This window comes from Sphaerodactylus townsendi, linkage group LG06 (genome assembly GCF_021028975.2).
Source record: "Sphaerodactylus townsendi isolate TG3544 linkage group LG06, MPM_Stown_v2.3, whole genome shotgun sequence".
Classification (NCBI taxonomy): domain Eukaryota; kingdom Metazoa; phylum Chordata; class Lepidosauria; order Squamata; family Sphaerodactylidae; genus Sphaerodactylus; species Sphaerodactylus townsendi.
The window spans coordinates 72583293-72610464 of record NC_059430.1 but is presented as its reverse complement, the minus strand read 5'-3'; the positions used below and the strand labels follow the sequence as shown (position 1 = coordinate 72610464).

At 41.9% G+C, this 27172-nt stretch overlaps 1 protein-coding gene across 1 annotated transcript in view; it reads right to left on the bottom strand.

The window, feature by feature from the left end:
* The window catches only part of CFTR (CF transmembrane conductance regulator), a 116011-nt gene that overhangs the window by 46798 nt on the left and 42041 nt on the right, over positions 1–27172 (bottom strand). The window contains exons 7-13 of the mRNA XM_048500629.1: positions 23202–23327; positions 20740–20986; positions 18343–18435; positions 16410–16592; positions 12588–12779; positions 3867–3961; positions 168–254 (exon numbers count right to left, since the gene is read on the bottom strand). Of these exons, the coding sequence (XP_048356586.1) occupies positions 168–254; positions 3867–3961; positions 12588–12779; positions 16410–16592; positions 18343–18435; positions 20740–20986; positions 23202–23327 (1023 nt within the window). The remainder of the gene's footprint in view (positions 1–167; positions 255–3866; positions 3962–12587; positions 12780–16409; positions 16593–18342; positions 18436–20739; positions 20987–23201; positions 23328–27172) is intronic.

Below are 27172 nucleotides of genomic sequence, written 5' to 3'. Positions count from 1 at the left end.
TTTCATCCTAAACTAGCTCCTAAAAATAACAAGTATTTATACAGACATGCAATATCTGAAATGTATTTGTTGAGTTCTGGAACTGTGTATCACAAACTCTTTTATCTCCAAATAGCAGAATGAGTCTCCCTCAAATAAAGAATCAAATTAGTCAAAATGCACCATACCTTTCAAATATTTCTTTTTCCGTTAAAATGTCCAAATAACCAAAAGGGGAATCCAAGAGATATAAATCAGCATCTTTATACACTGCTCTAAATGAAAGAAACAGAAATAAAATTTTCCACTAAATTTAATACCTACTAGTACTGTAAACCGATAGATTAGGACATTTTTAAATATATTTTTATTAGCAGTAATAGCTAATATATTAAATTGTCACTCATTATGACATGATTGCCAATTCTGCATAGCACAAAGATGTCCTAAGGGTCTTTTAAAAAAGATGTCTCGCGGAGGAAATCTGCACAGCGTTTTCCCCAAGACATCATCAGAACATCTTATTTCAGCTCAAGCCATCTTATTTTGAAGAGGCTAAAAGGTGGGTTTTTCCCCCCTCAGGACGTCTCCTGCCTGGTAGTGCAGAGCTCAGGAGTCCAGAGATGTGGCTGGGCCAAACTGCGCCCGGTGCGCAGTCTATATTTTCTACCCCCATGGGGCGCCCCCCCCCCACGGCACCCCTCGTTCCCCCCTTTCCACACTTACCTTAGTTCCTTTCCTTTTCCTAGAACTTTTTCAGGCTGAAAAAAAGGCCTGTTCACAGAACAGGCTAAAAACTGCCTGATGGGAACTATACTTCCCAGGAGACCTTGTGAGCCCCAAGGTCTCCTGGGAACTGTAGTTCCTCAGGCCGTTTTTAGCCTGTACTGTGAACAGGCCTTTTTTTCAGCCTGAAAAAGTTCTAGGAAAAGGAAAGGAACTAAGGTAAGTGTGGGAAGGGGTGGGGGGAGCGCTGAAGGGGGTGCCGTAGGGGTCTGGGGAAGGGGGAGGGATTGGGGGAATTTTGCACCCCCCACGAGACACAAAACCATGCGCCCGGTGCATGGCGCACCCCCCCTCCTCTGGTATCCCCGCCTCTGCAGGAGTCATCTTATTTTTCCTGCCTAACTGTTAATCTCTCTGGTCAGTTTCCCCCTCAGTTTGCACCTGCCATTGTGTGCTGCTAAAAGGATTCTCCCTGCCTTCATTTGCTGAAGGTTGAACCAGGACGTTTGCTCAGCAGTCTCTGTTCCTGGGCACTTTTTCAGCTTGGAAAGTGAGTAATTGTACTCAGCTTGTCCTGCCAATTCTGGCAATATTTAGTTTTTCTATTTTTTTAAATCAATGAGGTGTCTGCGAAGAAACACAGACATGCTATAAAAATCTACTACCCATTGAGAAGCGCTGAGTAGACGTGTCCTTTGTAGTCCCAATGCTTTTCAATGAGAGGTAGACCAGTCCTCTGAGTGGCTAAGGTTCTCATAGATCCGTGGTGGCAAACCTTTGGCACTCCAGATATTATGGATCAATTCCCATCAGCCCTTTCCAGTATGGCCAATAACATCTGGAGTGCCAAAGGTTCGCCACCACTGTCATGGATCAACTGCATTTCTTCACAGAAACCTTACTGAACATTTAAAAAGGAAAACTATATCTTGCAGGAATTGGCAGGACAAGCTGAGTATACTCTTTGTGTTGAACAGGTGCTCAGGATGAGAGTCTGCAGAACAAACGTCCTGAGGCAACCTTCAGCAAATAAGGCAGGGAGAATTCCTTTAGCAGCACACAAAATATTCGGCACAAGCTGAGGAGGAAACTGACCAGAGAACTTAACGGTTGGGTGGGGGAAAGCCTCTTTTCTCCTCTACCTGTGCTGTCCAGACAAAAAAAATGAGAGGTAGCTTTTTACAGACATCCCCAGGTCATCTTATTTGTGCAGTCTGGACAAAAAAAAATTGCCTCTTTTTAAAACGGCTCCCAGAAGTCTTATTTGTACTGTGCAGAAATGGCCTAAGACAGGATGCACACAAACCAGCTTGTTATCCGGTTTCCTCCCTCCTTCCCCTCCCTCCTTCTAATACAGAGAAGTCTAGTAAGAAAGCAACTCTGGTTACCTGTGGTGTATCAGCCCTTCTAATATGAAGAAGCCTAGTAAGAAAGTAACTGGCTACCTGTGATGTATCAATGCATATGTATGTATGAAGACGTGCATGCATGGAAGCTAGCTAGAGTTAACAGGAGTTGGCTTCTCACTGGGACTCTTCATGTGAAAAAGGAAAGAGTGAGGTCAAAGTCCAAGGCCAGCAGAAAGCTAGATTCATACACACCTTTGCTTACAGTTGGTTAAAAGTTATCCATAAGTGCAAACAGTATTACAATCACACAGACTAATATAATCCACTATGAAACTTTAGCAGCAGTAGAAAAAATCTCTAATCTGTAATCTGTTTAGGGGAGCTACTATTCTCACTGAGCTGGCTAAAACAACACCTGGCATTTTGCTTGGAGATCATATCCTTTTAGGATTGCCTATTACAGCTTATGAAATTTCTGGAGGTTTGGGGTGTAGCACAGGAAGGATGGGGTTGGTGAGGTACCTTAGTGAAGTACAATGCTAGGGAGCAGACTTCGAAGAAGCCATTTTCTCTTGGCAAACTGCTTTTTGTAGTCTAGAAACCAGCTATAATTCCTGAAGATTTCCAGGCCCTACTTGGAAATTGGCAATCCTACATTTTCAACAACTTACTTCTTTAATATGCCCTTTGTTTCTGGGTATTGTGGTTTTTCATGCTGCTCTGATCTAAATATATGAGCAAACCAGACATTATACCTAAGGGTACAATTGCTCTGTAGGCTAATTTTCTAGTATGCATACAAAGTAGTTCCTTGATAAATAAGTCAGCAGCCCTAAGCAGAGTTATACCTTTTTAAATATCTTGACTTTCATAGACGTTGAATGGTGTAACCCTATCTGAGGGTCCATCTATACATTACCAAGTCCTTAAATTTGCTGGGTAACAGCACAAGGACTTTTCATCAGACATGTGATACAAGTTTTGTGCTTTCTGGATGCACACCACCTTTCTGTTTGTGATGAAGTGGTTGTAGACCCGTCCAAGAAGCAATAGTTCTGTCATGAAATTTACATGTAGCCACATACATAATGCGATTTTTACAATGGAACAAACAGCAGTTCTATCAGGTAGTTTGATAATGTGAAAACAGGGAGACTATAGCCATGCTGAGGAAAACACACAACTGCCCTTGCATGTGTGATGCAGAGTCCAATGAAAATGCAGATTTTGTAATGTGTAGATGAAGCATAAACTGCAGTATCTTGGTTCAGAAAAAATGATAACCGTGTAGCAAGCAACACATCTGTCTCAACCTTTTTAACTTTGGCTGACACTGTGCCAGACTCAGCTTGTAGTGAAAGTGAGCGTGATAGGTGGATCAACTGTGTACTACACTTTTGCCAGCAAAACCTCAAGCGCATCAACTTATACCATTAAAAACACTGAGCCTTTTCATTTATTAAGGCAAACTGGTAACTCCTAGTTAGTAATAAAGAGGAAAAAGGAAGTGCAGGGTTATTTCAATCATCTGTCTTTAAATATCAAAGATGCTGCATTTTTATACCCCAAAAGTTTTACTTGAAAAATACTGCAATCTAACAAGGAATGAGTCGCAATCTAACAAGGAATGAGTCAGGCAATGCCTATTTTTTTTAGGTTAATAGTAAGAAACCATACAAAGCTCTGAATTTATAAAACAAAATTCTTCTGTGAATGCAACATTTTCACTGACTAAGAAATTATGCTCGGATATCAAAATGTACAAATATAAGTCACATTTATTAAAAAACTAATAGACTTATTTCAACTCACCTGGCTAGGGAGATTCTTGCTCGCTGACCTCCACTGAGAGTGATTCCACCTTCACCCAAAACTGTGTCATCTTTCTCTACAAACTTTGAAATGTCCTATTAAAATGTTTTTAAAGGAAATATACATTTTCTGATTTCAAAATGCACCAGGATTTCTCAAATTCTATTACAGTGAGCATTCCTACATCAGATAAAGGATGTTTTGTCTCTCAAAAGCTTGTCATACCAAAATTTTGTTGGCTCCTAAGGTGCTCTTGGACTCAAGTCTAGCTTCACTAGAACAGATCAACACAGCTACCCTCTGAAACTAACAAGAAAGCAGGAGCTGATATCCAGTTCCCATAAGGATTTCAGCATGTTAGAATATTTTGATTGTGTAGTATACTTGTGAAGACAGGCAGTCCATTTTGAGCTAAACTTAGAGAGGGATAGAAACATGCCATTAGGACATTAATTCATAAGGTCACCATGTTGGAAGCAACTTGATAGCACTTAACACACACACACACACACACACACACACACTCACTCACTCACTCACTCACTCACTCACAGACACACACAAGCCAGAGATTATTCATATTGTAACCTGAATGTTCTCCTAACCATTTTTGTCTTTTTATGTTGAATTCGTTTACTTAACCTAGGGTCATTCCGCACATGCAGAATAATGTATTTTCAAACTGCTTTCAGTGCTCTTTGAAGCTGTGCGGAATAGCAAAATCCACTTGCAAACCATTGTGAAAGTGGTTTGAAAACGCATCATTTTGCGTGTGCGGAAGGGGCCCTAGCTTTATCTCATATTAATTCAGAAGTGTTGTCTGCTTTCAGAAAAGGATGTCTAATCATAAGGAAAGGAAGTTTCTACCTACAATTACTCAGAGCCAAATACAACCATAACAACCCCTTATGAAGCCAATGTGGTGCAATGGTTTAAATCAGGGATATGGACTGGAAAAAGCCAAACTGAAAAGAAACCTCGAAAAAGCCATTTTAGCTTTTCAGAGGATTTATTTTCAGTTTTTTTGAAAAAGCGGCAATTTAAGTAAGCCGAAAACTTGATCCCCCCAAATGCTGACTTTTTGTGGCATTTTGGAGGGGCTTTTTCAGCTTTAATGCCATTTTTAAAAAAATGGGGGTACAGAGCCGAATGAAGGGATTGGCTCAGCTGATTCCTGCAGACAGCTCTCTCCTGCTGCCCCTGAAGCCCACTTAGGGAGGCAGCCAGCAGACCTGAATGCAGGGGTCTGCTTAGCCAATCCCCTCATTCAACTCTGCAGCTTGGAATTTTGGCTTTAAAAGTCCCAAATAATTTAGAAGAAGTCAGCATGAGAGTTCAGCTGTCTTCAGATTTTTGGGAAAAATTCTGTGTCTTTTAAAGCTGAACCCAAGAAACACTAGAAAAAAGGGTTCACACTCTTAGTCAGAATACAGGCCAAGAACCCTAAGTCAGCATATTCAAAGAGAAAATACTTTCTCGCATACCTCCGGCCTCTGCAACAAATCAGTGCCTTTATTATTTCAATTTACAGCAAAGACATTTTCTAAGTGCAGTGTTAAATATTTATCTTTGTTTGCAGCCAACAGTTCTCAAATCAAGTAATGTTTATTTTAGGGGTGTCCCAGGGGATAGCAGCTGGAATTATCTGAGATACTAGCTTCACAAAAACTATTTTGCTTGATCAAAAATGCACATGAGAATATTGGTCTTGAAAATGTGCTAGGCAGGTCTGCAGCAACACTTCTCAGCTGTCTCTACACCCCCCACCCCCCCGTATTCAATATTACACAGGACAGCTCTTATCAGAGGAGAGCATTGAGTTACCCCAATATTTTTGCATGCATCTTCAGCTTTCCTCCCACAGCTCATTGAAACAATTTCAAGCAGTTCTATCTACAATGATATTTGCCCAATGCTGCGGGGTGCTGCGGGGGTGCTGCTGCTGTGGGGAGGGCACAGGGGGGCGGGGGCACAGCCGGGGGGGGGGGCGAAAAAGCCAGAGTGTGCACTCTGGCCTAGCTACGCCTCTGTACCACATTACAGGTAAAATATAGCAAACATTTGAAATGAAGGTTAAAGCAGAAAGTTCTAAAGCAGGATCACATCTGAACATCAAGAAGATGAAAGTTAATTATTACAGGAGAATTACATTTTATGGTTCATGATGAAAACATTGAAATTGTTCAAGATTTTCTGTTCCTTGGCTCCATCATCAGCCAAAAGAGAGACTGCAACCAAGAAATCAGAATACTGAAACTGGGAAGGGCAGCCATGAAGGAGCTAGAAAAGATTCTCAAATGTAAGGAGTTGTTGCTGGCAACTGAAATCAAGTTAATTCTATGTATGAGTGTGAAAGTTGGACAATGAAGAAAGATGACAGAAAGAAAGTGAATTCCTTTGAAATGTGTTGAAGGAGAGTTCTACAGATAATGTGGAATGCCAAAAAATGGATTCTAGATCAAATCAAGCCTGAACTCTCCCTAGAAGTTACAATGACTATACTGAGGCTATTGTACTTTAGCAGAAGACAGGAGTCACTGGAAAGACAATAGTTCTAGAAAAAGTGTAAGGCAGCTGGAAACAAGGAAAACCCAACATGAGATAGATTAACTCAATAAAGTAAGCCATAGGCCTCAGTTTGCAAGACCTGAGCCAGAGTGTTAACAACAGGACATCTGGGAGGACATTAACTCGTAGGGTTGCCATAAGTCAGAAGTGACTTGATGGCACTTAACACCCAAACACAAAATCTTTTCAGTACACCCTTTCTTCAAGGAGCTCATGGTATTGTATATGGCCCTCCTCTTCTAAATTATATCCTTACAGAAAAAGACAAAGTTTTATTCCTGGTATAAGCTTTCATGTGCATGAAGAGTATGCACAGGAAAGCTTATACCAAGAATAAAACTATGTGGTTCAGTGGTCTAAAAGTTGCCACTGGACTCAAACATTTTTTCTGCTGCTTCAGACCATGATGACTACTCACGTGAATTTATATCTCCACAGTGTTGGGAGTTAAATTAAACTGAGAGGGTGTGACTTTCCCCAAGTCACCCAGAGAGTTTCATGGCTAGCAGGGACTACACTCAGGTCTCCCTAGTACTATTCAGATATTCTAACCACTGCACCACACGGCATCTACAAATAAACACCAAATTGTGGTAATACTAAAACCTGACTTGAGGGTGATTCGCATGTATGCATGCGATTGCGGAGATAACTCATTTGGAAAAACTAAGGAAGGCACAAATCTGCAGAATTGACACAGTGCAAATAATTCATGAATGGTTTGCATATGGATGTTAAAATACATTTTAGGTAAAGAGGTATATGAGCTTTCCCTGTGCTCATGGGACATAAGTAGATATAACAAGTACCAGAAAAATCAAACCTTGATTTTGTTGATCTGTTTTTAATATTGTTTAATAAGAGAAAAAGTGTATTGATTACTTGGTCTGGATTACAGCTTGTAGAGCTATGCTTCTGACAGCTTCCATGCGACAGTAGGAAGTCAGATAATGCCTTATTATTACAAGGCATTATTATTACAAGAGTGGAATGTTATGTGAAAGCATTCAGTGCTGTAAATGATATTTTTAAAAAAGAAAGCAGCTTAAATTCTAAAGGCAGTGCCCAATACTGAAGGCGTTTAAATGTTAAATGTTACCTGAAAGTACATATTTCAGCAAAATTGTTGATTAGAAAGAACACAAACATTTATGATTGACAGTGCCATCCTCAGCAGAGTTACACCTTCTCCACTGAAGCCAGTGACCTTAGAAGGGTGTAACCACTTTGGATGACACTGTGAATTATTTGCCAGATAAAGAACTGTATACAAATGAAGGTGTTAATTACACACTGTTTACTTGGTCAATGCAAAAAAAAATTCTGCCACTGCCACTGAAGTTGTTTTCCAATCACAGATGAACATTACTAAGTTACAACTTATATGTTAAAGGGAGGACTACAAATACTTTAAATAAAATTAATAATGATTAAATACCAATAAAACTGTAACCAAAACTGCCCCATCTAGGCTTCGAGATGCTACCTATATAACTGCATAGAAGAGGAAAATACAACCCACTGTAGTTTCTCCCATCTTTATCATTCTGTTATTTTACAGCAGAGAAATGTAGAGATAAATTGTAAAGAATATACAGAACCAAAGTAATGGAAGCCATGCAGTGGTGGGATCCAAACATTTTAACAGGTTCCAATGGTGGTGGGATTCAAACAGTGGCGCCACCGCACACACGCACTTCCAGTCCCTATTGGGCAGGGAGGTTGCTTTAGTAACCCCTTCTTGGCACTCAGAAAAAATTAGTAACCACTTCTAGAGAAGTGGTGAGAACTGGTTGGATCCCACCTCTGAAACCATGGCTGAACAGGTGTCTCAGGGAGAGGCACTTCACATCACCTACTGCCTGGTTCTAGGCAAAAAGGCAGGCCGCAGTATTGTGTTTTTTCTCCTTTGTAATGTATGGTAACCCTGGAGTGTGTGAAGATAATCACACATTCAGTTTCCTGGAGCAGTCAACTGAAAATAAAAACCATCTATGCAAGGAAGCAGTGTCTGAGCTGGTGCTCTCAAGACCATATGGGCCCCAGGAATTATGTTTCCTTGCCCCTAGAAGGCACCATACTTCCTCTTAATAGAAGTCATTGGGTCCAATACACTGAGATTAGAATAGGAGCTGTGTACAACCTGCTGATGAAGACTGGCCAGAACCAGGATTCCAGGAAGCAAGCGGGGGTCTGGATCATGATAGATTGCAACAGACAATTAACAATTGAAGTCTATTTATTAAAGAATAAATAAAGTGAGAAGAGGTTGATCAAGAGAGCCAGTGACAGACAAGTAAAATCAATCAAGAAAGGAGAAAAGATTAATTTGTATGAAAAATTTGTAAGCCAGTTTTCTGTATATGGCGCTTTCCACACACGCGTGAAAATGCACCTCCACTGGCATGAATTATGCCGGTGGAGGCGCGGGGACCATTCGCATGCTAGCGTGCAAGCGGCCCCGACTTTCCCCTCAGCCAGTGAGGTGACTCGGTACAGAGCTGCCTCTGATCGCCCCCCTTGACTCACCGTCCCGTCCAGCATCGCTCTGGAGGGCTGCAGGGACCCGCCCACGCTGCCCTCCAACTTTCAGGTGAGTGGAGGGGAGGGGGAAAGCAGTGTCTTCCCGCCGGTGCTGTTTGCACCGCGCCGACAAGAACACGGCACTTTGCAAAAACCTCACTCGTTGAGCAAGGTTAACAGCGGCCACTTCATGCCCCTGCTGCAATGCAGCAGCACCTTCTGTGCAAACAGCAGCCCAGGGACAGCGTTTTTGCTGTCCCTGGGCCACTGTATATCACCCGTGCGGAAAGAGCCTCAGTTTCTTAACTTCTGCATTGATGCCACTGAATGTCAGGTTTTCTATGGCCTTCTCTAAAATTTTAGGGAGAAAATTATATTCTTAGGGCACTAGCATTAGATCCCAGGTCTGTATGATCTATATTCTACTTATGTATTATCTATATTATGTCTGGTCTTGAAAGACTACTAATTTATTATGACAAAAGATTATTCTTAAAGACATTATTCATTGTAAATGTCAAGGCCCCAGGATTTTAGATGAAACACTACAGTTACCTTAAAAATATAATCTATTGCGAAGAAAACAGCAAAACCTTGACACATTCCTGGTTCCATCTAAAATACTTTCTGGGATAAGAAATATTGCCAGGGAAGTTTTTCTACAAACTAAATCAGAATCTAACAAGCAAAAGCACTCCACCCTGTAGAATGTACTTGATAGTGTCCTACAGAGTGAAATTCTGGTATGTCAGATCCAGAAAGTTATGTAAGTTATTTGCCCACTCTTTCCATCTAAGCATACTTGCATTAGATAAAGCTACCTGACACACCTCCTGTAATTCCTCAAGTGAATTATAATGATAAATGTTCTGGAAATGAATTATATAACATTCAAAGAGACATGATGAATTAACAAATAACTCAAAGATGTCTGACTGGTGCTTGAACAAGGAAGGGGATGGTTCATTTTTAATCTCCACTGGAAATTGATGGCCTTTGCAAAAAGACCAGGTACTATGCAGTCCGCTGACTCAAACAAATCACTATGTCTCATTGCAAAGTGGTTATCCCTATATAGATAACAGAATTCTCAAAACAGGGTCACCATAACTAATAATGAGACCCAGGGACACTTCTAGGCCTGCCAAAAAAAATCTAAATACACACAAATAAAAGCAAAATAAATTTGGAGGAGCTATCTGCGAACATAGGCAGACAGACATAACAGAATCTTAGCTGCTCGGAGGACTCCCATTGAAAAGTGGTGGGACCATGGAGGACAGGTCTACCACCCACTGAGAAACATGCTTTTCAATGGGTGTACTCTGCGGTTCCAATGCTTTTCCAGCAGAGTCGTTCATGCAGCTAAGATTCTTTTAAGCATGTCTGCATATCTTTAAAGATAGCTCCTCCAAAGAATTGTTTTAAAATAGGAAAACTATATATTGCCAGAATTGGCAGGACCAGCTGAGTACAACTATGTACTTTTGGGGCTGAAAAGGCACCCAGGATTGGAGCCTGAAGAGCAAATATTCTGGAGCAACTTTCAGCAAATGGTGGCAGGGAGAATCCCTTCAGGTGCACACAAAATGTCAGACACAAGCTGAGGGTGAAACTGACCAGAGTGCAAAACCGTTGGGCAGGAAACATAAGATGCCTCCTGAGCTCTGAATTCCACACAGTCAGGAAGGAGACATCTTGCAGGCAGCTTGAGGGGGGAAAGTTGCACTGAAGCATTCCCTAAAAAAGATTCCTTTAGATAAAGTAAGGTGTCCTGAGGACATCTTGGAAAGAAAGCTGTGAAAGCCTTCCCAGGATGCCTTTTTATCAACCCCAAGACATATTATTTAGGCTTTGCGGAATGTTTCTCTGAGGCATATTTTGTATGGGGTCTCACTTGAGAAGAACCAGAAGAAGTAGAAGAATTTGGATTTATATCCCCCTTTCTCTCCAGCTAGAACTAGGGGAAGTCAATGATTGTAAAAATGTGTGGGGGCGACAGTGAGGTGCAAAAAGGAGATAATGCTGAATAGGCAGAGGATGATAAAGGAGATGTAAGAAGAAGAGTTTGGATTTATACCCCACCTCAAGGCAGCTAACAACCTCCTTTCCCTTTGTTTACCCTGCAACAGACACCTTGTAAGAGTTTTGAATGAACTGAGACTAGCTAGCCCAAGGTTACCCAGCTGGAATAGGAGTAGGGGAACACATCTGATTCACCAGATAAGAGACCACCTGGTCTTAACCACCAAACCAGGCAAAATGGGGTTTCCTCTCATCCATGTTTCCTCTTTGTTCCCACTTGTACATAATCTATTGGCATGTGGATGACAAATATACCAGAAAACAGTAACTGTCATATGACTGGGCTTTTGCATGAGAAGACTGGCATTAGATGTGGAAAATCATGGCAGACAGCAATGTAGCTTCTATGAACAGAGATAGACTTGTATACACATGTGGAAGCTGACTGTAATTTTTCCAAGTGTTCCATACTCTATTGTTACATGGTAATGAAAATAAACCGTCATTGCTCTCTGCTGAACCTACAAGAAATCCAGAAAAGGTGTAAAATGAACAGAATGTAAAATATTACTTGTGTGCATTTGGGCAGTTTTTGCAAATGCCAGCAAATGAATGCTGGTGACCATTGCACTATCATCTTAACTTCTAATGGTACTGAACATTCCAGAATAGCTATATGAACATTAAATATGATTGTGTGAACTTTATAATCTTTGTGCTGTATGGTTCAGAAATATTGAACATCACACGCTATCATTTATTAGAAATATTTATACACTGGCACTCTTACAGACACACATCTTCTAAGTCCACCAAAGCTACTGAGCTTGGAGGGATATGTGTGTGTGTGTGTGTGCGCGCGCACGCGCCTGCATGTGCATGTGCGCGCACCAGCCATCAGACCACAGCTGACTTATGGCGACCCCATAAAGTTTCAAGGCCAAAGATGTTCAGAAGTAGTTTGCCATTGCTTGCTTCTGCATGGCCTGAGAGAGTTCTGAGAGAACTGTGATTTGTTCAAAGTCACCCAGCAGGCTTCATTTGGAGAAGTGGGGAATCAAAACCAATCCTCCAAATTAGAGTCTGCTGCTCTTAGTCTGCTGCTCTTACTACTCCCAGCCTCAGGATTGCATTGCCATATATCTTAGAAAATGTTCTTGAAAGATATTACAATGTATCCATTTTACTCTGTTCTGAATGGCTGTAGAATCAACTTTTTTTTTCAAAACTTGGTTTAGCAAAACAAGCTTTTTTTAACCAACTCATGACACATGCATTATCTTAATGATTCACGTATCTTAATGATTCAAAGGCCAGTTAATGTTTAGATCTTCATCTTGCTCATAAATATGGGTTGGCCTCTGAACTGAAAGTGCTGAACCAATCACAAGCCCACAAAAGGCAATGAGAATGAAGCAGGAAAGATATTAAGAAATGAAAGAGTCTGCTCAGGAAAGGAAGCCTTTCAATAGGGAAAGTCTGAATTACGAAAAAGTATCTCAGTACTCATTCCTTGTGGTACACTACTGTGTTTGACTGTCCTAGAACTTTTGGCTGCTGTTATTTGCACAAACAAAAACGGACCTCTTCTAATTTAAAACTGACCTCTTCTAATTGACAGGCTTTGATGACACTCTTGTATCGGAATTCATCATAGGAAACTCCAAAGATGATGTTTTCTTTAATTGTTCCAGGCATGATCCAGGATACTTGAGGACAAAAGGAAATTCTCCCACTGTGCTTGATTTTACCATCCAATGGCTCCAATTCTCCCATGATCAGCATAAGCAGAGAAGTCTGTTAGTTGAAATGATTAAAATTAATTAACTTTATCCAAAGAAATCTGTATAACACTTACAACAGGCTTGTCAACCATGATTACTTACCAATTACTAATACATTCGATGAATATGATTTATGATCAGATATAAGGAAATGCTTAGAACTCTCAACTTAAATCAGTGAGTCTTAAAATTACCTGACATTGATTGGATTGCATGCCCAGTAAATGTCTACAGCACAAAACAGCAATTAATAGATATCCCCTAATACAGTGTATTCTAATTGTGACACTGGCACTTACAGTTTCTTACTTATTAAATAAGTATTAGCTACTGGGCTTAAAATATATCCTTAGGTTTTATACTAACACCAAAATAATTCCACAATAAATAGTAATTGTTCTTAGTTCACCACAGCAATCCCACAATTCTACTTATTCATCATAATAATACCACAAGTATCGACAACAATAGTGGATTATTCAGAATGCTCCCAAAGATAATCAGATGAGTTACATCTTATGCTTGCTATAATGGGATTGTCCTAAACCTGATAATTATGAATGCACCTAAGAAAAATTAGGGGGGGGGGCCTTAATGAAGTCTCCTAATATGATCAGCAACATGCATAAGATCCTTTTAGAGTATTTTGATTTTAGTATCTTTAATTTCTATGTTCCTGAAGTACAATGTAAAATGAAAAATGTAAAAGATTTAAAACAACTGTCATAACGAACTGATGTCAGATGAAGTAAAGTTAATATCAGTGGATCACAGTTTATACCAATGAGTTTTACAGCAGAGGCTGACAGGCGCATGGTGGTCCATTCGTTCTAAAAATGGTAATTCTGAAACACAGGCATGAGAAGCATTTGCCAGGAAATGCTAGATCCAGCCTTAATATTGGCTTCCTCATAGCAAACTGTAACATGTCTATGGCCTAGTTAGATACAAGAGGTAACTGAATTATAAACTCAGAGGTAACTGAATAATAAAACCCAGAGATATGGCTACCTATGCAGCCTTGAAAACTGCAATTTTTTTGAATGTGTGTTTAACAGATTCTATTAACAATTTTGTGCCATCTGATATTTTCCACTGTAAACTTTGAAGAAAAGTACAGCTAGTAATTCTTACTAGACGTTTCAGAAAGCTACTGATTGTAACTTCTGTTCTCACACACATTCACAATTAATCAGTAACTAGCAGAAACTGCATGGCATTTATTGGTCACTGAAAACTTGAGTAATATCAGGAAACATCATCTGTGTTGTAACAGTACTGTAAATCAACCTGTCACCATTTCCTTTTTTCAGCTGAGAAGGCCTTGAGAGACAGTAAAATATTTATATAAATATCTTTCATTTGCTGCCTCCAATCAAAGATAATACCAGGGACTCCGATGAGATTTTGGAGCAGAGATTGAGCCCTAGATAGAGGTCAAGACCAGTAGAAACTGTGGTTGATTCCACACAACAAATGTATACTGGGTTGCAGTTGTTATAAAGGAACCTGTTTTCCTTTTTTCCATTCACATGCGTGCCACGTGGGCAGCGATTGGAGCCCAGGAAACAATTCAGGTTGCTTTCATGCCTTTGCATGGAGATGCTTCTCTCTCTTTTTTATTTCCTACAAAACATGTGTAGCTGCACAGGCATACAAAAGTGACCCCCTGCAGCCATGCTGATCATCCCACAATACGATCTGCTGCACCTATGTAGCTTAAGGTGACCAGATGGTCACCTTCGCGAACTGGGACAGGCGGGCGGTTGCGCATGCGCGCACAGCCGCATGAGCGCACTGCCTTCTGGGGCGCTCCTGTTTCCCACCCTGTGACAGGGCGGGAAATGGCAGCACCCCAGAAGCCAGTGCGCTCCTGCGGCCGCGCAGGAGGCTGCCGCACTGCCTTGCGCCCCAGAAGGCAGTGCGGCAGCCTTCCAAAACCCGGGACATTTGAAAAAACCCGCAAGACGCGGGACAAGTTGTTTCAAGGCAGGACTGTCCTGCCAAAAGCAGGACGTCTGGTCAGCCTAATGTAGCTGCTCATGTGCAACATGCCAAATAAAAGAAAAAGGGGCCTCCCTGCAATGGCAGGGCAATAATGAATGACTGCTGTGGCAGGTGGGTTCTCCCTGACTATGGACGGCACAGTGAAAGGGAAGGAAATAAAGCACCTCCTGCCTGCCAGTTCATGCGGGAACAGCTCCAACCCAGGATTTTGCAAAAGGATCACTGGTTTAGCAATTTTTGAAAATCCCGGGTTGAGGGAAATATAACAGGGCAGACTCATTTTGGGGCTGGGACCTGTGTGAAGCCCCCCCCCCCCAAAGTTTGTATTGTGTTCTACATAGTTATATTTGCTGTGTGGAATACACCAATCTGCCTTTTCTTAAATTCAATAATTGTTACAAATTAAAATAAATGAATATTTACATATGGCAATCAGTAAGAAACTGAATTAAGAAAAATCTCATATTTGAGTGCTGTGTGGTTTCCGGGCTGTATGGTCTCTGAAGGTGCCAGCCACAGATGCAGGCGAAACATCAGGAGAGAATGCTGCTAGAACACGGCCATACAGCCTGGAAACCACACAGCACCCAAGTGATTCCAGCCGCGAAAGCCAAAAATATCATATATGAAATGCAATATTGAATAGTGAGCCAAAAATGTTACCTGTTAATAACTGTTACAAATGACAATATTCTTATACAGAGAATAAAATAGAATTTTCCACATTTTATTTTTGAAAAATGTGAAGTTTTTGCTAATTTCACAGAAACAGAATTCCATATATGAAAACACTATTATTTGCCCACTGTTGGGTATGTGAAAAATGTATAGGTAGTAGCACAATGATAGATCACAAGCTTGCAGGAGGAAGAGCCTGTCTTTAGTCACTGGATTGTCTATTTCTAGGCTCTGTGGCAGTCAAGCTGGGGAATGTGTCACCTTAAAACTCTGGATAACAAAAAGTCAGAGTGGACAATACTGGACAGTCAAATGGAACGGTGGTTGTATAAGGTGAATTCATACAGACACATAAGAACTGAAGTTAAAGTAGGAGGGAATCCAACTGGCATATAGAGACCTATACAGTGAGACATCGGGAAGTTTTAAAAAAACAGTGTAGTCCATTTGTATACACCAGGGGTAGGGAACCTGCGGCTCTCCAGATGTTCAGGAACTACAATTCCCATGCTGACAGGGGCTGATGGGAATTGTAGTTCCTGAACATCTGGAGAGCCGCAGGTTCCCTACCCCTGGTATACACCAAGATAGTTATTCAGATCTCTGCACAGTGCCTTTAAGAAATAGTGAGATCTACCAAAGAAATAATGCCATGCCACCATGCTTTGTATTGCTAGACATTAGCAGGAGATAGGCAGCAGCCCATATAGCTGCTGCAGTTTCCAAAACTGTTTCTGCTGTAATATCTAAGGCGGATTTCACGTGGGCCAAAAACAGTGGTGTGGAAGGGTGTAAAATGGTTTAAAATGGTTTATACCGTTTTCACACCGTTTTCACAGCGCTGTTTTTGGCCCTTGCAGAATCCGCCTAAGTGTGACATATCTTTCTGAAGGAAAAAAGGTTATCTCAGTAGGGCAAAACATTTTATATGTTAGCAATCTAGCATCTTTTTGACTACCTTGCCTGCTCCAGTAGAACCAGCCACAGCTAATAGCTCTCCCTTTTCAATTTTGAAGCTGATATCCTTAAGGACAGGAGTAAAATGAAGTGGGAAGTTACTGAAGAAAAGACCATCATCACTACTGGATACGCTTCTATTATGATGTTCCTGTTTTGTTTTTGCATAGAGCTCCCCAGTTCCCTACAAAACAAAACAACAGAAATTAAGCAGCTACACTAGACCTGCCACCTAAATTGCTATGAAATACCAAAGAACAGTATATACAATTTCTTCTACCAGTTATCATATACATGTACCCATATTATTTGCAGGTTGAATAAAACCGCACAATTTTGTTACTTTTTTACTTTTTATTATTCACTTTGCTTTGAATGCTAATATTTTGAGATGGGTTCCAGTTTACAATTAATATATGTTCAAAAAGAGAAGTATTTGTGTTCCTTCTACAAGCACTTGTCAGTTATATAAAGTGCAACTAGATGAAGTGAGTTTTTATGTATTAGGGGTAGAATATATTGTACATCATATTTTTGATATATCTATGCATATATGTTTGCATAATTGGAGTCCAGTTTAATTATTCATTTATATGCTATGCAAGAAGAACATGATGACCCCTGAGGTTCCCTCCAGATCTATGATTCTAAAAGGGTATGTATGAGAACAAGTGTGGTGTAGTGTTTAAGGTGTCAGATTAAGAACTGAGAAATCCAAGGTCAATTGCCCACTTGTGCCATGGAAGCTTGCTGGGTGACTTTGGGCCAGTCATCAACCTCAGCCCTGACCCTGGCTAGTATATGGATGGAAGATCTCCGAGATCATGAAAGAGAGGCAGGCAATGACAAACTACCTCCAAATGTCTCTTGGATTAAAAACTCTGGCCGTTTCCGCACGAAGGCGGAAACGGCCGGGTCGGCGTTTCCGACGCCGACCCGACAACGCTGGGACCGTCATGGGCGGTCCGCAAAATTAACGGGCAGCCAGCGCCCGCGGGCGCTGGCTGTATGCAGCATGTCGGGCCTCCGGCTCGTCGCCGAGGCCTGGGGATACGCCCCCCTGGCCCTGCGCGCCTGCTCCAGCGGCGCAGGGCAGAGAAATCTAGGCTTCGGCGGCACTCAAGCAGGGACAAATTAAGTGCCGAATTGGGGAGGGCGTTGTGAAGCCGCTGCCATTAAACCGACTGGCGGCTTCACTGTAATTCCCCAAAGCTGGGAGGCGCTCTGGAAACGCCCGGCTTCAGCGGGTGGTAGCGAGGAGCAGCAGCGGCTCGCGTTGCAGCTCGCCCCGTCGAATGGCGGCCTGGAGACGGCGTTTTTACCGTCTCCAGGCCGCCATTTAATGCCTGTGCGGAAACGGCCTCTATGAGGTTTTTGTCTTTTTGCAACCTGCTTCTTCAAACTCTCTTTTTGCATGCCTAATTACTGATTTACATTTCTTTTGCCAGAACTTGTGGTTTCTTCTGTTCATTTCAGTGAAGCACACCATCTTTTAAAAAGAAACATTTCAGTTTTCACAGTGTCAGGCCTCGCCATTTTGGGCCTTCACCTGCACTATTCCTTCCTTCCTTCACCTGCACTATTCCTGCACTATTCCTTCCTTCCTTCATTCTTTCCTTCCCCTGCACTATTAACCATGCAGACATTCTTTTAGACTTTAGACTTTCCTAACCTGAGGGATACATTTTATCTGGGCTTCAGTTAGTTTAGTTTTAAATAGCTTTCGAGCATGCTCTGAGAATCTGCCTGTTTTGTTTCTCTTTCAGCTTTGTTTTAACTATTCTCTCATTTTTGTAAGGTTCATCTGTTGGATAGTGGCTCGTTATGGAGGTCTGCAGAAGAAGAGAGTTGCCAATTTCAGTATGTCTAATTATGGGAAACTGTCAAACTGCCCAATTAAAAATGAAAAAAATCAAACAAGATTATGCTATTACCTCATCCCAGAAGGCTGTTACTTTATCCAGTTCTAGCCCTGTAGTTGTTAAATTATATTCCAGTGTTTTATATTCTTCTTTTTGCAAGAAATCCTGTGAATTACAACAAATTTTACGAACACAAATATAGCACAATATGCTGAACTCTGGCCACCTATTAAACAACTGGCATAAATTAATTTTAGGCAAAGAACTTTTTAACGGATGCCAGTGAAAGCACATCTTGAAAACTAGTCCTGATATAGTAAATATTTTCATTTTCATAATGAAACAATTTCAGATGAAGGCTTCCTATATGACAGTGAGGTGGCAAAGTAGCCTATCTTATGCAAGCACATATGAATCAGCCCTTTCCAACACAGTCTTTCCCAATTTTCCTTTACACGTGATTATTAAAAACCTCAACCACCTTTATGGTATGCTTACCATGTTTTTCAGCAAAGTACCTTAATCATACATAGACACGTTTGCAGCAATAAATATTTCAAAATTTTGATGGACACCATATAAATGTGATCTGGTATACTGACATAGCAACATTGCAAAGAGATTATGACAAACCACAAAGTATTTCACATTCATCATTCCATTCTCTTCCTTATGCCATATTATATCAAAACAATAATTACTTTGCTGTCGATACCATATTCTGGTTTAGGACTACATCTTACATTTTTCAGAAGGTATTCTACTATCTTTTAAATACTTTTATTCTTATGTGTTTGTAGTATTGTTATGGTGTAAATCACACTGAAACAAAACTTTCTAGTGACTTTAGTAGACTTGCAGTGCAGTCCTATGTACAGTTACTCATGTCGAAGTCATTAAAATCAGACTGGAGTAATTTTGCACAGGATTGCACTGCAGATGTGTCAAATATATTTAGCCAATTCAGAAATCCAGGGTGGGGGGTGCTGAAGGGATTTGTGTTGGTGGCGCAAGCCGACATGAGGCACTTTCCTTAGTGCAGAGGTGGAGCGAGGGGAAACTGTGCCTAGTGCACATGTGCCCTGCATCCCTGCCTCAATGTTGCCTGCCCCCACTCAATGTTGCCTGCCCCTGGAACACCCTGGAACACCCCCACCATGCCCCCTCCACAGCCCGGTCATGCCTCTGCTGCTGCTCCACCCAGGGTGTTGTGCCCCCCCCGCCCTGTGAGCACTATGCCACTGCCTCAGTGCAGGGGTAAATCTACTGACAAGCAGTCACTGCAGCCCTCCAAGACAGCCAGACATAGTGCACAGTGCTGCCTCAGTACTCCTGTGCCGCCACAGTCCCCACTGGTGTAATGGAGGTGTTCTGGAGGTATGGCCAGGGGCAGAACTGATGTTTGCAGCTGCAACTATGTGCTCTGTGGGTGGCATAGGTCCATGGATCCCGACAGAGGTTTTCTGGCGTCTGGTAGTTTTACTTTTATTTTTTGTCTCCCTGCACTGCTGAAAAGCCCTCTGAAGGCAGAAGGTGGAGTGGCCACAGTGCTGTCCTGGCTCACCCAGACCTCTGAATTGGGCTGTAGGTACTATTGGCATTGCTCAATTTTATTTCAGCAAAATAAAAGATCAGTACTGACTATAATAAAATAAGTGTTCAATAATTTAACTAACTTACAAAACTCCACGATTTGAAACCACATTAAACATTTTTAAAATAAATGTTCACTTACAAGTTCCAAATTTTATACTGTCCCCAGTATAGCAATTTACAGAAACACTGTTATTGAGCACACATACAAGAAATTTTGCTAATCCAAAGACAGAGGACAGATGGAAAGAAAAGGGACTGAGGAAGGAAAGAAAAATAACAGTGTATCAATTTTCTGATATTTATTCATCTAAGTTTAAAGGAAAAAACTAATAAAACCCAATATTCCCTATTGTACACATATACAAAAATTTACGACTAAAAATTGTATTAAAAGTATCCAGCTCCATGATGCCACATTGGTTAGCAAGGTCTGAGATTGGGGCCCAACCCCAATCCAAAATTAAATAATGTGCTTTAGTTGAAATCTGCATGACTCAAAAATGCTTACTTGTAGCTGTATTCAGATTTTGTTGAATGAGATCTAGCAATTAATAATGTTATATTAAGGTCTAATATTGACCTAGAAGCGTCATTTATGTACAAGTTGCTAACACTTGTGCAAAAATAAATTCATCTTTCACATGCCATCCAAACAAACATTTGGACAACTGCAGCTGAAGTCAGCAATTCCCTCAGAAAACTGGCATATCCTTTTCCTCATAACAGCAACGTAATACATCAAAACTGGTTCTACAAATACTGTTCAATAAAGTGCAATAAAATAGTGTGTATTTTCAGAGATAAACTGGTAAGATAATATACTACAAAGGATCACTTTATATTCCTGGAAGGAACTGGGTTTATGTATTGTACCTGTATTTTGTTTATTGCTCCAAGGGAATCATACCATGTCTGTACAGCCCAAGGAAACTGTCTAGTGACTGTCATTCGAAGAACAATGCAGAAGGAGATTGTGGTAAATATTTTCCTTAGGTTAGTTCCCTGGATCAGTGCAAATGGAAGAACAGCCAAAAACACCACAAAAAATCCAGAGAAGAAGAATGCTGAGCTATTGAAATATCTCACATAAGCAGCCTTATGGGTCAGCTTTAGTTCACTTCTGTCAAAAAGAAAACCAATAAAAGTAGAAGTCATTATAGTAAGGGAAAAGGCAGCTGTAATTCTAAAATGACAAGCCAATGACTATTATCATAAAACAACATTTTCTCAGGAGCGTAGAGTGGACCGGTTTTGTTCCTGCAGTAAAAGTTTTTCTTACCACTGAGGGTCTTGACTCCAAGGATAATATATATTGGTGAATAATTATTGGTAGCCTTAAAGGTGTTTGGAGCTAGTGTAACCCTCAAGTATTTGCATCACTGAAGTAGACATATGACTCTTGATCAGTACCTCTATTTGTATCTATACATTTCTCTCAATAAAGACAGCTCCATAGGGCTTTTTGACTTGTGCAGCATGGACTTCAGCAAACTGGATGACCTTGGGACAGTCACATTCTTTCAAATCATATTGTTAAAGAAAAAGAAGCCAGAAATTAACCTTGACTTCTGCTCCATTAGTGCATAATTCAGAGGTCACAGGATAGTCTTTTAAATGCTGTATATGCAAGTGATCAGTGGCGGAGGGCCAAGGGGATGGGGGAGGGGTACGTCGTGCACCAGGCACACGCCTGGGAGCGCAAAATCTCCCTCTGGCCACTCCCCCTTTCCCTGCGACCCCCCGCGGCGCCCCCCCCCGCGGCACACCCCCCCCAAACCCCTTCCCACACTTACCTACGTTCCTTTTCTTTTTGTAGTACTTTTTGAGGCTGAAAAAAGCGACCTAGTTACAGTTCAGGGGAAAAACTGCCTGAGGAACTACAGTTCCCAGAAGACCTTGGGGCTCACAAGGTCTCCTGGGAAGTATAGTTCGTCAGGCAGCTTTCTCCTTGAACTGTAAATAGGCTGCGTTTTTCAGCCTCAAAAAGTACTACAAAAAGAAAAGGAATGTAGGTAAGTGTGGGAAGTGGGGTGGGGGGGTGTCGCGGGGGGAGCCGCGGGGGGGCAGGGGGGCTGAAAAAACGCTCTGTGCACCGGGCGCAGTTTGGCCCAGCTATGCCTCTGCAAGTGGTGAGGCAGGTGCCTGCAGCGCCATGACCATGCTGCTCCACCTCTTCCAGAGAGGCTTCCTGGTGGCAGTTTTGGAAAATTGATTAAGATGAATGAGTGGGGGGAGGGGAGAAATCAAGAATAGCTCTCTTCTGGTTTTTCTACAACTGACATTTATAACTGCAAGTAAAAGAAAGTTAAAATCCAAAAATATATAGCTGATGGAATGATAAGAAAAATGAAGCTCTCACATCTGTAAAATCATGTTTCATGATGAGGCAAATATTACCCGCAACACTTGGGGGAACTGTGAAGCTCCTTAGCATATTGTACCAGACTGAAAGAAATATCCCAGAAGAGTAATAAAGCAATTGAAGTGGATTGAGTTTTAAAGCACCCTTTCCCCCAGTACAATAAGGCAGCAAAAGGTTAATCATTTAGTGAATGTACATCAGGTGTGTATTGGGGAGGGAAAATGTGTCTCCAGAGAACATCCTGGGCTTTGTATTTACGGGATGAGATCTGATGAGATACTTAATGCCAAATCAGACTTTTAAGAATTATAGAAAGATATTGCCCAAGCAATAAATCAGCAAATCACACTTAGGCAGATTTTGTATGGGTCATAAACAGCGCCCCCAGAATGGCCAAAACGTCGTCCCGGGGGTGCTGTTAGCACAGTTGCCGCCTCCTGAATGAGGCAGTGCTGCACTTTTCTCCCTGAGCCGCTGTTTGTGAGTCTTTTCAAAAACAGCAACATCCACCTGGTGCCGAGCAAATGGCACCGAGTGAAAGGTTCCATTTTTCAGCACACCACTTTAAAAAACCTAGCCTCCGCTTTCCTGCGTGGCTCCGTGGGGACGAGGTGACACGCATCCTGGCCTCCAAACTGAGGCATCGCCGGGGGGGGGGGGGTGTCCCCTCATCTCTGCAGAGCTACACAGGGAAGAGGAGGTAAGTAAAGAAAAAAAGTGGCGCGCCTCCATCCATGAGTGAATATGTATATGAAAGGCAAAAGAGAATGCACCTTTTCCACACTTTTGGACTAAGTAGAAGAAGGATCTTATGGAAAGATTCTTTTGGTTTTTAAGAAGGTTTATCCAGTTTACTTTGATCCTTTAAAATGATTTTTTAAAATAATACGTTGGTTTGATTTACTGATTAATGTAGTCCTAAATAAACCCACAGGAATAAAAATTAGCTGCAAGAGCAAATGTATATACTCACTGTCGCAAATTTTCAATCATATTTTCCATTGCATCCTCCCAACAGTAAGCTTTGACAGACTGTATATTCTCAATCATTTCTGATGTAATCACTAGTCTCTCATTGATCTTTCCTGCTCTCTGATCTCTGCAAAACAAAGAATCCCAGTTTTAATTAGTGTTTATCTCCTCCGTCGCCACCCACTGTCTAGAAGCCATGGCAGGTTGGTTGAGAATGAGCAGACTGAAGCTGAATCCAGAGGAAGACAGAGGTTCTTTGGGTGGGTCGGGGGGAAAGACCTGCGGATTTTCAGATGCCGAATCTAAATGGTGCGGAGTTACATCTGTCCACATCAATAAAGAGTCTGGGCATGATCTTGGATTCCAGCCTTTTGCTGGAAGCCCATGTCACTAGAACAATCCAGACTGCCTTTTTTCACCTGAGCCAGGCACGGTAGCTGGCTCCGTGATCTAGCCTCTGTAATCCATGCAACAGTCACTTCAAGAACAGACTACTGTAACTCACTCTACACCTGCCTACCTTTGTCTTTGATCTGAAAATTGAAACTTGTCCAGAATGCAGCTGCAAGGCTACTTACTAGGGCAGCCAGTTGTGATCATGTAACACCAATTCTTAAACATCTGCACTGGCTGTCAGTTGAGTTCTGGGTCATGTACAATGTTTTAGTATTGACCTTTAAGACCTTGCGTGGTTCCGGACCTACATATCTTCATGATCTCCTCTCCCCATGCTGCCCTCTAAGGCCCCTCTGCTCATCAGGAGGGAACCTTTTGTCGATCCCCAAGCCAAGAGACATCCAGATGGCTTTGCCACAATCCAGGGCATTTTTTGGCCCTGGCTCCAGCCTGGTGGAACAAATTACCAGCTGAGGTTAGAGCCCTGCGGGATGTATTTTTGTTCCACAGGGATTGTAAAACCTGGTTGTTCCACCAAGTCTTTTCCAACTAGCCAGTCAGTACCAACAGCTCCTCTCGGGAGAAGGGGATGACTGGGGATGAGACGGTTAGATTCAAGTCGCCATCTGTTCTTTTTATAAATCTTTTAAAATTTACTATTTAGTATGTTGTAGTTGTTTTATAAGAAATGTGTTAATGCTATATTTAGATGTTTTGTTGTGTTTTAACTGTTTTTACTTGTAACCCATCCTGAGCCCTTTGGGATAGGGTGGAATAAAAATACAAAAAATAAAATAAAATATTGGAATATCACTAAGTTCTACACTACCAATGAATGTTACACTGCCAATAACAATAATTTAATTATAGCATAAAAGACAGGAGATTAGTAATACAAAGTTACCTAGTTGGAAATAGCACTACGATCCTAAATACTCCCAAGTCAGCATTAAAGGACCTCTGTAGGGATGAGCCGCTGACCCAGCAGCACCGTAGGCAGAGCGCTGGCATGCTGGCCCAACTACGGCCTTCTGGTCGCACCCGCTCCCCCATCCCCCACCCCCGGTTAGTCACAGGTCATGAACTGCCTGGCTCACAGCCACCAGGTGTCCCAGACAAAGGGATAATGGGGGCCTTGCCCCCAGGTGTGGATTAGGCCCAGACACGGACGCTTCCTCCCGCACGTACCAGCCCGATGAGATCATGCATCACTTGATGACCTCCCGGTCTCCCGGTCTCCCGCTCTCCCGGCCTCCTGCCGATCCACCCCTTTGCCCGCCCCCAGAGAATCCCTAATAAAGGGTGCCAGGAACTAGCACGCGGGAGAGTTGCCAGGATCACGGACCCCCGCACTCCCGCTGCTGGCTCTCTCCACCAGATGATATCTCCGCATCTCGTCTCGTTCTTACGGTGACTCCGCGTGCACGACTACAGACCTCAGAGTTTAGTAATAGCCTGTCAAATACCCTGTTGTTGTAACATCATCGCAATTTATAAGGATAAATTCACACTGTGCTATCGCTACCAAAAATTCCTAAGGCATCCATTCCTAAGGATCCAGTGAAAAACAAAGCACCTAAGGATCCAGTGAAAAACAAAGCACTTTCCATTCCCATTATTTCAATTGGAGTTAAGCATTAATTTAAGCTGCAGAATGCTACATCTGGAAGTACCTTACACTGCAGTGCATTCTTGAGAGTATAAGTTCTAGAACTGGGAACTCTCACTTGGAGGTGTATGTGATAGGTAAGTGACAGGGGACGGTGTCAGCACACACAGCAGACAAACACCAGTGGTGTTACAGTACTAAATTTAGTTTTATTCCTCATTCTGGTAGAATCTGTATTGCTTATCTATTGTGGGATGCAGCCTCTAATACTGATGGTTCAGTTGCTGAGAATATTAAATATTTTGCAGCCATGAGAAGAAAATGAGAAGAAGAGGTTGTAAGGTTAGCTGGAACTGAAATTAAAAAGGTCCAGAGTGAAAAAACCAAGAAGAGAAACTGTGCATTAGACTTATTGACAGAAAGGAAGTGTACAGGTAGGACTGGATGAATAAAGACAGCTAATCAGAAAGTTAAGAAGACAAACAGATATCTAGATCTTAAATTCTTCCTGTTGTAGTTTTTGCTTTTTTCTATACCACTGTGTCCTGAATCCATACACAAGCAACAAGAGCCAAAACTCGGAAGAGGTTAAGCTTTAAAGACATCTTCAATTTAACCCACAAATCAAATAATTGCTTTTACACTTCCATGTATTCATGTGCTGTTTTTTCTTGGATATAATGATAAACCTAAATTATCCCCTTGCATATAAACTAGGAAGATTAAAATTATAGGAAATCAGAGAAATCAAACTTCACAAATGGTTAATTTGTGACAAACAGTTCTTTTCCCCATTTTTGAATAATTTTTGATCTACAGCAGCCATTTGCAAAAGTTTACATTTGAGGCTTTTCCGTTTTTTAAATCTATTTGGCTGCCTCAGATGTCACTATTCACTGGCTCAGAGGAAGCTAACTGCCATTTGTCTCCTATTGTCCCAGAATTCTTTCCATCCAACACGTTCAACCTGGTTGCATCTCAGGGAAAAGTGGGACACTGACTCCATCTCCACCAGATGAAATGAACTACCAACCAGCTCTTCCCTTTCATGATATGGCCATTCCACCTGGTCACTACATAGGAAACATACTATACCAACTATGTATTATGGGAGCAAATGCCATGTTGTAAGAAAAGGCCAATAGGCATATTTACTGTGTGCATAACTTGTACTGTGTGCATAACTTGTAATATGAGAAAATTCACTGTGAAAAAATAGTGGTCCATTTTCACATACCAAAACTGTATGTTAAATATATGTGTTTCTGTTTCACATAACATTGTAGCACATACTCTTATTATGCACAGCTGGTAAGCTCCCAAAACATATCTGAATGTCTAAAAAGGTTTTTTTTTGTCTACTAGATTACATTGATTACCTTGATTTTATAAAGATATGCATATTTCCAAACCTAGGTAATTCCCTCAAATTACATCCAGAAGAATTATACCCAAACCTGAATCTGCAAGAAGATTTCATATTTTGCGTTCAAGAATGGGGGAAAAATCCAAATATTATATACAGTAATAACTATGGCCGTTTCCGCACGGAGGCGGAAGGTGTCTACGCCGACCCAACCCCTCTGGGACTGTTCGCATGAACGGTCCCAGAACCGGCTGGGACGATGGCGCAGAGCTGCACCGTCATCAGGGTGACTTTCCTGTCCTGCAGCCCTCCGGCACGTCGCCGAGGCCAGGGGACACGCCCCCTGTCCTGCACGACCGCTATGGAGTCGCAGGGCAGAGGGGGCATGTCCCCAGGTTTCGGCGACGCGCCAGAGGGCTGCAGGACAGGTAGGTTGACGGGACATGGGGGGAGGAAGGGCGCCTTGGAGCCGCTGCCGTTCGCACGGCAGCGGCTACAAGCCGCCGTTTTCCGAAAACCTCGCTTCCCAAGTGAGGTCAGAAAACGGCGGCTTCGTGCCAGTCAGGTGGAGAGAGGGCGGCACAGCTGCGAAGCAGCTGCG